The sequence below is a fragment of the Anguilla rostrata genome, chromosome 4 (genome assembly GCF_018555375.3).
Source record: "Anguilla rostrata isolate EN2019 chromosome 4, ASM1855537v3, whole genome shotgun sequence".
NCBI lineage: Eukaryota > Metazoa > Chordata > Actinopteri > Anguilliformes > Anguillidae > Anguilla > Anguilla rostrata.
The window spans coordinates 27,340,380-27,353,590 of NC_057936.1; the positions used below are offsets into that span (position 1 = coordinate 27,340,380).

The 13,211-nt window shown below is 50.2% G+C and overlaps 1 protein-coding gene across 1 annotated transcript in view; it reads left to right on the top strand.

The window, feature by feature from the left end:
- The window catches only part of cachd1 (cache domain containing 1), a 69,872-nt gene that overhangs the window by 44,853 nt on the left and 11,808 nt on the right, over window positions 1-13,211 (top strand). Inside the window, exons 5-18 of the mRNA XM_064331932.1 lie at window positions 392-518; window positions 1,981-2,125; window positions 2,235-2,451; window positions 2,640-2,789; window positions 4,487-4,720; window positions 5,236-5,385; window positions 6,143-6,266; window positions 6,566-6,683; window positions 7,246-7,414; window positions 8,057-8,199; window positions 9,032-9,213; window positions 9,643-9,753; window positions 11,948-12,070; window positions 12,991-13,090. Of these exons, the coding sequence (XP_064188002.1) occupies window positions 392-518; window positions 1,981-2,125; window positions 2,235-2,451; window positions 2,640-2,789; window positions 4,487-4,720; window positions 5,236-5,385; window positions 6,143-6,266; window positions 6,566-6,683; window positions 7,246-7,414; window positions 8,057-8,199; window positions 9,032-9,213; window positions 9,643-9,753; window positions 11,948-12,070; window positions 12,991-13,090 (2,093 nt within the window). The remainder of the gene's footprint in view (window positions 1-391; window positions 519-1,980; window positions 2,126-2,234; window positions 2,452-2,639; window positions 2,790-4,486; window positions 4,721-5,235; window positions 5,386-6,142; window positions 6,267-6,565; window positions 6,684-7,245; window positions 7,415-8,056; window positions 8,200-9,031; window positions 9,214-9,642; window positions 9,754-11,947; window positions 12,071-12,990; window positions 13,091-13,211) is intronic.

Here is a 13,211-nt window from a genome sequence, read left to right on the forward strand (position 1 = left end):
GATCATCTTGTCTGTCTCAGTCTGCGCCAAGCCGCGGCGTTAGGGGGCCGAGCAGATCCCCGAACGCACCGGGCCTCCGGGGCCAAATTAGCACAGAGTGAGGTACATTAATTACAACCGCAACGCGCTGCCAACAACTGTTGAGCATAGATGTGGTGAAGAGTCGATTTGTTTAATTCTGGTTCCCTCAGTGCTTGGCTGAGGTGAGTTCATTTTGAACGTATCGATGCGGGTGTTCTCTTCGGATTCGGCAGAACATGTTACTGGAACGGTATGAAATCCGTTTCATAGTTCATGATGTAGCTTAGTTACGAACGTCATCAAACTTACGTTGTCTGTGTTTACCACTTTTTAACTTTACCCGCCGTGGGGACTCTGTTTCTCCCTTCAGTGCTTGCCGACAACCTGAAGTCCAACCCTGGGATCAAGTGGCAGTATTTCAGCTCGGAGGAGGGGATATTCACTGTGTTCCCAGCCCACAAGTTCCACTGCAAAGGGACCTATGAGCATCGGAGCAGGTAGAGTTAGCCGTGTGCTCCTCCATCACTTTTCCCATTGAGGTTTGGTGCCCGTAATCTAGATCTACCCCTTACTAATGTCCACTGTATTACTACCTGTCAAATTCCATAGGATTCTAATGATGTCCTGGCTCATAAACCCTTGTTCTTTTTAATGTGCATCTGTCTGCTACAGGTGGCCCATAATTTTATGAAGTCTTGGCCAAGATTCTAATCATATACCTTTAAAAAAATCAGTATAGACTCCCAGGTGGCTTAGCAAGTCAGGATACTTCCCAAGAACACAGCCTGAAGTCTGTTGCTTGCATGTCACTTGTTCTAGTGTTGGATTTAAAGAGGCCATATTAACTCACTCTGGCCTGGGGCCCACTGTGGTGGGGGTCATGTGGCTCTGTTTTGAGTTGAGCAGGTTTAAGTTGGTCATGGTTCTTTGGGTTCTTCTGCATGAGATCCCCAGTTCCTTGCCATTCACCTGCAGGCTTTCAGTGGTTAATCGGTAAGAGATGTGCCTCTCCTCGATCCGGTTTCAGATTTCCTGCAGTATGCTGTGTAGCTTGCTGCATTGAAAATGAACCACTGGTTTGTGGAAGAGCTTCCAAGCAGTGCTAACAGTTGGGCTGGAGTGCTCTCTGTGTGGGTTTAGGTGAAATTGCTGTAATGTGTGAGCATAGTACAATTCTCAATTCCAGATGGGAGTGAAAAATAAAAGAATGGGGCTGTCAGGTTTTACCCAAGGAACCCCTATCAGCCCCCCCCCCAGATTGTTCTTGTGTGGCACATTCCAGACAATGTGTTAGTTTGTGCAGCAGAAACACAATGACCACAAGACCTTACTGGAATGCAGACAAGGCCCAATAAATCCTGATGGGATCTTGTATTGTGGTTTCTGTGGTCCCCCCTGTTGAAAGTTTCTCCATTCATTCTTGAGACTCAACAGGAAACCTGGCGCAACCGACAGGCACTGATCTGTAGTTAGGGTCTTAAACTACAAACACGCTTCGGACGGTGTGTTGCAGTGTAACTTGACTTTGTCGGTGCTTATCTGTGGGGCCCATGAAGTTTTGCGTTAATAATCGAGCAAGACAGCTTAATCGTTGCGGGATATCACAAAAAATGCGGCAAATCTGTTTGAGTCCGTGTCTCGAGCCTAGCAACAAGCGTGCTCTAAACAGTAATGCTCCAGGCAAAATGATGGCTTTTTGTAGCCTAAAAGCAGTAGCACTGAGAATCAGATCACTACTGCAAACAGAGGTGGGAGGAGAGCGGGAGCTCTAACAAAGCATTCCGTAATAGCTTTTCTCTCAGGGGGAGGGGCTTCCCTCATACAGTCATGGGGGCATTAGGTAAACAGTCAGCCCAGATAAGGGGAGTCTGAGGTACTGGAGATGTTTAGTAATGTTGGATGTTTAGATGTGTAGTTTGTCTTGTGCTTGAGTAAAGCTTGTACTTTTTGGTCCTGCAGGCCCGTGTACGTATCGGCGGTGCGGCCCCAGTCCAAGCACATAGTGGTGATCATCGACCACGGCGCCTCGGTCACCGACACCCAGCTCCAGATCGCCCGGGACGCCGCCCTGGTCATCCTCAACTCCATCGACGAGCACGACAAGGTCTGCGCCCCGCTCTCTGTTCTGTGACACGCTCGGAGCACTGTGCTGATTGGTCTGGCCCGAGTCGTTCAAACTTGTGTGCTTTTCCCTCTTTCTCTCCCCCTCTCAGATCTCAGTGCTGACGGTGGCTGATACTGTGCGTTCCTGCTCCTTGGACCAGTGCTACAAGACCTTCCTGTCCCCGGCCACCAGCGAGACGAAGAGGAAGATGGGCTCCTTCATCAATAACGTCAAGGCCTCCGACAGCCCCACCCAGCATTCCCTGGGCTTCCAGAAGGCCTTTCAGCTCCTCAGGAACACCAGCAATGTCACCAGGCCGCAGACCAGTAAGAACATGGCCTCATCCTCTACTCAAATGACTAAATAAATAATAACGTTGCACCTTTTTTTTTTATTTTTTACATGGGATGCATCACAAAGTACTTCACAGAACATGAGAGTAACACAAATTGAGCGATCTGACCGACAAACTCAGGGAAGTTAACGGAATGCCTGTCTCTGTCTCCCCCCACAGACACCGACATGGTGATCATCTACCTCTCTTCGGGCGTCACCTCCCCAGACTCCTCCGACGGCGAGAAGAGAGAGACGCTGGGCGTGGTGAAGGAGGAGAACCGTCACCTCAACAACTCGGTCATGATCCTCACCTACGCGCTGATGAACGGTAAAGCGCCACACGCCCTGCGTGCCGGCGGCCACTGGTCCGCGCTGTCGTAGGCCTCGCCCATTCGCTTCTGAATGCCGGGATGTCTGTGGGCCCGACCGCGGCGGTGTTGGATGTCTGTCGGTAATTCAGGTGTTCTGGACGCCTCCCGCGTTGGCCGCCGCTGCTAGGCTACGGCGTTGTTTCCCTGTTAACTCATAGGGGCACAGAGGAGTTCCTTTCATGAGGCAGCCCCCCCCCGTAAGCTGAGCCCTTTGTTAAGGCCGCGTAGTCAGGCTCTCCTTTTGTACCCCGACGCAGTGACGTACCCTACAGCTCACATTGATTCTGCGCCGTGCTGGTGGTGACTGTGCCCAGGAACCCCGAGGGGCCAAGCTAAATTGGGAACGCCCAGGAAGGCATGTTTTCGGTTGGCAGGGAATCCCGCACCCCATCGACCCTCATTATTGTCCGTTCCTCTCTCACATTGGTCCCCCCCCGACTTAAAAAAAAGATTCTAGACACTAATTCTTGTATGTCCACTGAAATGCAGGTAAATAAACAGAAAGTTGTATCCATTTTACAGACCACATGTCTGTGCCTCAGTGTGGTCACTATTCACGGGCAGTCAGGTGGTCAGATGTTTTTTTAGTTTTTTTTTTTTGTTTTCTTGTTTGTTTATTTTTTTGGAGATATTTTTTTGGACAGTCTTCTCCATGGGAACCTTTTTATGTTTCCTCATTATTGAATCCAGGGAAAGCTGCGCGCATGCATTTGCCTTTCATTAGCACAAATTATATTTTATGATGAAATTTAAATGAGGCCCATTGTAAACGAGGGGAAAACATGAGTCCAAACACATCAAAGGGCAGTTCATTATGTAAAAGCAGTGGTATTGTTAAAGGGGACGGTGATGAAAGGACCAACGGAGAAGGGATTCAGGTTCATTAGCGGGCCGCGTGGAGTGCTCGCAGCGCGCGGGCCATTGTTATCTGCTGCACGCCCGACTGCGCGCGTTGCAGGCGGACTGCGCGTCGCGTCTCCGGATGCGAGACGTTCGGAGGGAGAGCTGAGGAACCACGCTGCTGATTTAGCCCGAGACTTCCTTCTTACGGCCTGAAGTAAACGAGAGTGAAATCAGCACCGCTTCCAGTCGTTCTGAGGGAAATGATCCTAATCCTTTTTATCATCTTGCTGGTCTTCTAACGAGATTGTGAACATTAGCTCACAATCCAGATGTGCGGTCAGGTGGTTTAGACCGCTTGAGTCCGTCTGCGCAGTGCTGCGGAATATTCTGCAAAATGCCGATACACCGTGTCATAAACGGCCGTAAAGTTCCCGACAAGGAATTATGGTCACGTGACCGTCGTCATGTGAAGATCAAGGCTAGATCCAATCAAACACGATAAAGGCGCCATTGATCTCTAATTTCATTACACATATGAATTTCACGCCCTCCATATGTACGGTTTTCCAAAGTCGCAACCAGTTAACCCTTCTGTTTGTCTTGTTGTCATGTTTTTATTCACAGTTCTTTTTCAAACAGTCTGTATGTTATGGCGGAAAGTGCTTTGCCCCCCCCCCCATTTCTTGCTATGGACAGATTCTTGTCAGGCCTTAATTCTTGCCTTTATTGGAAGGAATGGTGATGACTGTAATCACTGTGGAGCACCGTAGCTGAGATACTGAGCGGATGAGTGTTTTCCTGGCCCGTGCAGAGGGGGTGACTGGTCTGAAGGAGCTGGCTTTCCTGAGGGACCTGGCGGAGCAGAACTCGCTGAAGTACGGCATGCCGGACCGCTCCGCCCTGCCCGTGGTCAAGGGCAGCATGATGGTGCTCAACCAGCTGAGCAACCTGGAGACCAGCGTGGGCCGCTTCTACATCAACCTGCCCAACCGCATGATCGACATGGCCGGCTTCAGCCTGCCCTACACTGACCCCATGGGGGACGGTGAGTGCTCCAGGGCCCGGGGGTCCAGACCATGGAAGGGCCCCGCTGCTTCATTACCACTAGCCTATGATGTCCCCTCCTGTTCTCCTAGAGTACGGATTTCATCCCTCTGTATGGCGATCTGTCTATCTCACCCTCTCATTTCATATCTGGGGTGTCACTCGTTACTTTCTTGTCCATCTATTACCTGATCTACAATCAACAACATCTGCCTGAGTCCATTACCTGCATTTAAGTGTAATTAATATTGGGTGTGCCTATACAGCAAGGCACACACATGACTTTCTTGTAAAGGGGTTGGAACATTTGTGTACCGGACCCATAATGGAACAATTATGCGTGACTAACTGAAGCCGTTTGCTATGATCGTAATTGTGTGCCTGTGATTGCAGTGCCCATCTGGTTTATAACAAATGAAGCTGTTTGGTGTAATCATTGCTGTGCTCAGGGTGATTGCATTAGCCATCTGTGTTCAGAATGACCTGACTTGTCCCTGCCGCCCGTTTCTGTCCAAGGCTTCATCATGACGGTGAGCCGGCCCTGCTATTTCGGCAACCTGCTGCTCGGGGTCGTGGGCGTCGACGTGAACCTGGCCTACATCCTGGAGGACGTGACCTACTACCAGGATTCCCTGGCGTCCTACACCTTCCTCATCGACAACAAAGGTACGGGCCTGGGTAGGCTCCCCCCCCCCCGCTTCGGACAGCTGCGTCCTCACTGGAGGCGCCGTGGGAACGGCCGGAGGGGGCGGGCGCGTTGGAGAGACTGACTTAGCCGTGGTGCAGGAGTGAAAGTCGTTAGGCTGATTTACGGCTCGTTGGGAAATATCCCGCGTCGCTGGGCTCAGGCGTCCACAGGTGACATCAGCACAGCTGACCGTAACGGGGAAACAGTGAAGCTCTTCATATTTCTGCCCGCTCCGACTCGGGGGGGGGAATGAGTCGCGTTTTCCTGTCAGGTGTGATGGGGGTCGTAATGTGTTGCTCCTGGAGACCCAGCTTTGCTCACTGGGCGCATGTTTACGAGGAAAGTTTGGAATTTTCTACGTATCCTTGTCTCTATATATCATAAACGGGAGTATATTAGCCAGGGGAGCGTGATTATTTGTGTCACTGGAATAACAGTGCGATCCAGACGTATGATTAATGAGTTTGCAGTGAATATTAGTTTCGCTCACAGTAGGGAAGTGGACTTTATATAGCTGCAAGCAGCAATTATGGCGGCCAAGCACTCATAGCCGCAGAAGCTAATGAATGTACTGCGGGTCTGTGGTGCTCCAACGTTGTAAATCAGTTCCAGAATCGTTTTTTTAATGTTAAATCAACACTGGTGTCGGACCCTTGAGCTAGGTGCTTAACCTGAATTGTTTCAGCGAATAGCCAGCCGTCTGAAGAGCGGTGGTTTACCCTGTGTGCTTTCCAGGCTACACCCTCATGCACCCGTCACTCACCCGGCCCTACCTGATGACCGAAGCCCCCCTGCACACTGACATCATCCACTACGAGAATATCCCAGGATTCCAGCTGGTCAGGCAGAACATCCTCAGGTGAGCGTCCCATGAGAGTCCCATCTTCTGCTCCACCCACACGCTGGCATGTGGGAGGGGCCGCGTGGATCAATCAGCATATGCATGCCTGGTATTACTTAATTACTGTCTGATGGATATAAAACTGCAACAGGCTTTTGTATCTGTTTGTGTGCCGAGCTTGCAAAGCAGAACTGTGATATTGTGCTGTCTTGTTTTTTTAACATGACTTGTATGTTACTGTTAGTGTTTTGGAATGATGACGTGTTAGTTGGTGTCTGGCAGATGACCTGTCTGTTCTGTGTGTGTCCGTATCCCAGCCTGCCTCTGGGCAGCCAGGTCATCACCGTGCCTGTGAACTCCTCGCTCTCCTGGCACATGAACCGCCTGCGAGACCCCAGCCGAGAGGCCTACAACGTCAGCTACGCCTGGAAGCTGGTACTTCCTTATCAGTCGTCTTTCTGATCTCTCTGTCCAGTCCGTTTCCAGCAGTGAACTGGCAGGCAACAGAAAACAAGTGTTTGTGCAGAGCTTAATATGTTCTTCATTTGCTCTGGCTTTTTCTGTAAGGACCATTATTCTTTTTTTTTTTGCACCGTTTCTTCTCTTTTCTGGTACCATCTACTCCCGAGGTTTGTGTGAGGCCCATCTGCTGAACCTAAAGTTTAGACGTGGCGTAAACGAGTTTTGCGGTCGTCACAGCTGAAGAGTTTGGAATTTTCCCATGCTTTTCTGTTGTTGCATTTACGACCATTAAAAAAAACCTCCAATTACAATTTCAGAAAACAACAGAAAGACGCTTGCATGCTTTCCAGTGCCAGAGTACATTCTGGGTTTATCCAGTCAGGGAAGCTGAGTGCTGTAACTCTACGGGCCAGAGCACACATGCTGTCCATCTCTGCTGCGTCTCTTCTCCCGATCGGTTGGAGAAGCAGGAGGCCTCTGTCCTTGGTTGTCCTTTGCCCTGTCGGTCCTAAATCCCTCCCGCCTCCCTCTCCAGGTCCAGGACACCTCCTTCATCCTGTGCATCGTCTACGTCCAGCCCGAGATCCCGGTCAAGCACCTGAAGAACCTCAACACCGTCCCCAGCAGCAAGCTGCTGTACCACCGCCTGGACCTCCTGGGCCAGCCCAGCTCCTGCCTGCACTTCAAGCAGCTCGCCACCGTGGGTAAGAGCCGGTCCAGTGCCGCAGTGCACCATAGCTAGGATCCAGTGCCGCAGTGTGCCCGTTCACAGTGCGCCATAGCTAGGATCAGTGCCGCAGTGCGCCCGTTCACAGTGCGCCATAGCTAGGATCAGTGCCGCAGTGCGCCCGTTCACTGTGCGCCATAGCTAGGATCCAGTGCCGCAGTGCACCATAGCTAGGATCCAGTGCCGCAGTGCGCCCGTTCACAGTGCGCCATAGCTAGGATCCAGTGCCACAGTGCACCGCTTCACAATGCGCCATAGCTAGGATCAGTGTGGTGCAGAAGAGCGGGAGAAGACCGCTCTGGGCCTGTGGGGCAGTGTTCAGCTGGAGTCTGTCTGCGGTTTTGGCCGCAGTTCCGAAGGCCCGTCTGGTTGTGATTGAGTGCGGCGCAGCCGAACACACGCGCGTCCCCTTCTTTAATCCTCCTTCCCTCCTGATATAAACACCGGCGTTAAGGGCTTCCCCTTAACAGACGCCCTACGACTCCGAAGGTCGCTTCAATGTAATATTTAAAAGCGAAGTCAAACAGAGCGTAGTGTCGGGCGGCCGGACGTCCGTTCGGCGCGGCGGGCAGAGGGGCCTGGGATATGAGCGCTCTTTTCTCTGGGCTCCGCCCCGCAGAGAGCCCCACGGTGATGCTGTCTGCCGGAAGCTTCTCCTCCCCCTACGAGCACCTGAGTCAGCCCGAGACCAAGCGCATGGTGGAGCACTACACCGCCTACCTCAGTGACAACACCCGCCTCATCGCCAACCCGGGGCTGAAGGTAGGCGCCGCGTCGCGCGTAGCCTGTGCACACACACGCTCGCGCGCACGCTTGCAGACGAAAGCAAACATACTCGCGTGTACGTCTGTGACCGCAAATGTGCACACAGACAAACATGCTTCACATGGAGCCAGAACACAAACCTATTCGAGCGTGCGTTTGTGAATGTGCACGCACACACCTACACATACACGCACACACACACAACTCAACACAGCAACACACACACACACACATGCATGCACACACACACAACAAACACACAAGCACGCATGCATTCACGCGCACACACACTCACGCATACACACTCACACACACACACACACACACACACACAACAAACACACAAGCACGCATGCACTCACGCGCACACACACTCACGCATACACACACACACACACATGCACGCACACACACACACGCACACACACTCACGCATACACACTCACACACACACACACACACACAACAAACACACAAGCGCACACACTCACGCATACACACACATGCACGCACACATACACGCACACACACACACACATAAACACACACACACACGCACGCACACACACACACACACAACAAACACACAAGCACACATTTTATCTGAAAGTCGGTACAGGGGACATTCAAATCAAAACACAAATGACCTGAGCAGCTCAAGTGGTGTTTGTGTCTTTAAACCCCAGGACTTTTCGGGCTGTTTCTGTTTTGTTTTTTTGGCAGCCGAACGCATTCTCAGCCTCCTCCTTAAGAAAAGTGGGGCTTCAGCTTAGGGTCTTCTCAGGCAAGTCTTAAAGGAACCCTGCTATGTGCTCTCATTGTCTTCCAGTCGTCTGTCAGAAATGAAGTAATGGCTACCAGTCACGTAACCGATGAATGGATGACACAAATGGAAATGAGTAGCCTGAACAGTTACATTGTGCGTCGTTACATAGCAACGCCCAATGGGGTGCTGCGGATTTACCCAGGCTCTCTCATGGATAAAGCCTTCGACCCCACCAGGAGACAATGGTAAGTTCGGGGCGCACTTTGAAATGATTCCAGACTCCCAGTGTGCCACAGTGAACAGATTCTGGAGCAGCACTGTGGTCTGGCAATCCTTTTTTAAATAGATGCAGCTATCAGCTATAGCCTCACAATTCCTTCTGCAGTGAAGAAAAATGCTGGTGATTTTTATACACCTCCTGATTAAAAAGTATTTTGGTTTTTAAGATGCAACTGTTGTATCCAAAAAATATTCTTCATACAGAGTTAAAACATGCACATAATTTCTAGTATTTTTGTAATTACCTTATATAATTATTTTTTGTTAAGGAGTAAAAATAGTATACATTACATCTCATTATATTACTTGTAATGGTAGCAGTGGATACGCTGCAGGTGTTATGAAGGCATAGTAGGCCTAATTTCTCACAGTGGTGCTCTGTTCTTTACCTGCAGGTACCTGCATGCTGTGGCCAACCCCGGTCTCATCACCTTCACTGGCCCGTACCTGGATGTGGGCGGGGCCGGCTACGTGGTCACCATTAGCCACACTATTCACGCCTCCAGGTGGGCTATCAAGGGTTAAACGCCATTGAAGAACTGTTGAAACATTCTGTGTTATCTCTGAGCTCGGTACTTTAAGAAAGGCTTCAAGCACGCAAGATGGCAATAAATCAAGTATACTCCCATACACACTCTACTTATTTAAAAAGTTTGTTGTGAGAAATGTCGACGTTTCGATTTGTGTAACCTTTCTCAAGGCCCCTTGAAGCATCAGTTAAAGAAACGGAGCTTTGTGGTGGAATGACTTTGTTTGGCCTGGGAACAGGGGCGTAAATATATGCATTATAATGCATGGGGTCTGGCTTCATGTACAGTGAACGCTTTTCTGATGAACTGCTGTAGGTGTGACATAAAGCCTTAACATTTTCACCCTTAATGGTTCTGCTGTCTATTGTTCATACTATAAAACTGGTTTAAAACTTATTTAGCATTATGCTTGGCTCATGCTATCAGAAGGAAGGGATGGAGTCGGGGTCAGTGTTTTGTGGGAACAAAGAGGCACAAGTTTAAGTGAGGTGGAGTACAATGTTAAAAAAATTTATTTTGCTAAATGGCAACATTTCACTAAAATCAGTGGCTAAATGTTTAAGGACAGCTAGTTTATAGCTGCAAGTTGTAAATGCTTGTGGAGATGAGAAGAAAATGAAATTACAGATCACTCATGCATGAGAGGGGGGAAGTGGCACGTGGTAATGACACGGTGAGAAGGAATCAGGAAAGTGCAGAAATTCTCTGCTTTGATCCGTGTTCCATGCTTTTCAGTGGACAGTGAGATGCAAATACATGAACATGGCCGATTGTTTGGAACCGTGTTTGTAACCGCTTAAAGTGGGCTGCTGGGTGGCTCATCCTGTTAAGGCACTGTTATAGTGCATGGGTAGGCCTTGCGGTCTGGTGTTGAATCTGCCTAGCCCTGCAGGGTGATACACTCTGCACTAGCGTCACTCAGGGATTGGAGGGTTTTAGTCGACTGGGATGACTGCACCCAGTCACACACCAGCATCCCCAGCTGGTAGATTGGGCACCCTCGAGCAGGGGTGTAGCACAAAATTCTGGGCCCTATACATAAGCAGTCTCTGTGGGCCCCCTTCCTCTCTTGATCCATGTCTCTAAGGCATCATTCCAGGCTTTTCGAGGGCCCTCCCCCCATTCGGGCCCTGGGTAGTCAGTCTCACTTTCCCCCCACTACGACGCCCCTGGCCTCTAGTTAACCTTCATATACAGCATCTTCCTCTGACTCATGTCTGTGTGAGCCTCGCGAACTGTGGTGTGATTAGAAGCTATGCTTGTCATTGCAATGCTTCACAGAAGTGTTTGTTAAAAGTGAAGGTTGCAGCACTGATACATGTATACAGTTGGGCATTCCACATTGGAGGAAAAAAAGGAACAAAAAAGCAAAAATACAGTTACAGGGATCTGAATCCTTAATATCCATTCAGTTGACTGTTCAGTTTGTATTTCTGAAGTTCTACTGTACTTGCCAAGCTAATTGTTAAGATCAGGTCTGACTTTGTACTTGGAAATGTTTTTATAGTGTAAAAAAGCATGCATTGAAAACATGCGTGTTCCTTATCTCCCTCCTCAGCTTGTATTTATTAGCAGCAGGGTGTAGTGTTGCCTTAACCAAGTGTTGCAATGGGAGGAAATTGGCAGCGGACCAGATGGGTTATTTTGATTTGGTTTCTAGCCCAGGAGGAGAACAAAAGAGTTGTAAATCGGCATAAACAGATCTTGAGTCTTGCCATACTGCATAAATGGAGCATGACACCGCAATATGGAGTGTATCTCCACTGCTGATAAGGCCGCCTCTCTTTGTATTTGTGCAGGTTCTGCGCTGGCGAGCGTAACCCGTGGCGTTGGTGATCTTAAATAAAGCTCTGATGGGAAGCGAAGGCCGGGCTGCTTGGAGAGGGTCTGGGGAGGGAGTTCTGAGGGGGGGCAGCGGCGCTCTGTAGTCCCGGGACGTCCCGCTTGCTCCACGGGGAGGGATTAGCTGCTTTTGCCGCACTTTAGACGCGCCGCTCAATGGCCGCTCCTGCGGTACGAGGCCTGGACCACGGGCCGGCCTGTCCACGACCACCAGCGGTTCCCCCATTCTGCCGGTTACATTGTCTCTCTCTCTCTCTCTCTCTCTCACTCTGACGCTTTCTGTCATCTTTCTGTTTCCCCCTCCCTCCCCCCACCGCCTCCTCCCCAGCTCTCAGATGGCCTCTGGCTATGCGGTGGCAGTGATGGGTATTGACTTCACCCTGCGCTACTTCTACAAAGTGCTGCTCGACCTGCTACCCATCTGCAACCAGGACAAAGGCAACAAAATTCGGTGAGTCTCGGACGGCTTTGGAAACACAAGGAGGGGACTCCGCGCTCACGCTCGAACGGGTCGCTAAAGGGTGCCCCACTGAGGGTATTTAAAACTCCTTAAATGTAACTAATCTGATTTGCTCATTTAAAATGGTATGCGCTGATAGTCCTCCGCCGTCCCATAATACCTCTGCTCGCTGAGAGGGCCGCGAGGAATGGCACCGCTGTGCTTGAAAGTGGCAGGAGCAGACGCTGGGCCGCTCCATAAAGGGGGAGTGGGAGAAAGAGAGAGAGACAAAAGGAGATAAGCTGAATCTAATTGCATTCCAGAGACGTCCTGTTAGGATGCGCTGCTGCAGGCTCCTCCTCCTGTCAGTGAGGGGCTTAAACAGGCTTACCTTTCTGCAGCTCCAGGGCCTGGGCTGGGGAGAGCTCTGACTTCATCAAGCGGCTCATGGAAGTGTGTGCCGTTTGTTCTGGAATGCTCCGTTTTCTGTTGTAGAATTTAAAAAAAAAATTTTTTTTTTTTGCATTACCCTCTGCAAGTGACCTTGATTTGCTGTGCTTTTACGATGAGACGTACTGCTTCCTGTGTGACTGGCAGACTAATGTTACTTGTCTATCTTCTCATCAACCAAATATAGATGCATTTTATATTCCCTCCGGAAAATTCCCTTAGTGAAGAGCTCTTCGAAAATGTGATTGCATTTTTACTGACCCTATACCAAAATCAACACATTGATTACACTTTTTTGTACTCCACCTTAAACCAATTCATATTTCATTGTATTTAGTGAGCAATGTCATGCAGTTGTATTGGCCAATGCCAAGTAGCCCCCACAAAACATAAGTATTAATAAATGATGCTTGATGACCTTAGAAAGGTGTCCATTTTGCCTCTGGTTGAGAACAGTTCTTTTCCCTCCTCACCTGTTGCAGTTGTTTCATCATGGAGGACAGGGGGTACCTTGTAGCTCATCCCACGCTGATCGACCCTAAAGGACACGCCCCGGCTGAGCAGCAGCACATCACGCACAAGGTGGGGGCCGAGGGACCGCCCGCCAATCAGCCGCCCTGACCGCGCCCTCCTCTCTCCTGAGTCCCGCCCCCTGCCCCGCCGCAGCGCCTGCCTCTTACACCCACCCCCCCCCCCCCCCTCA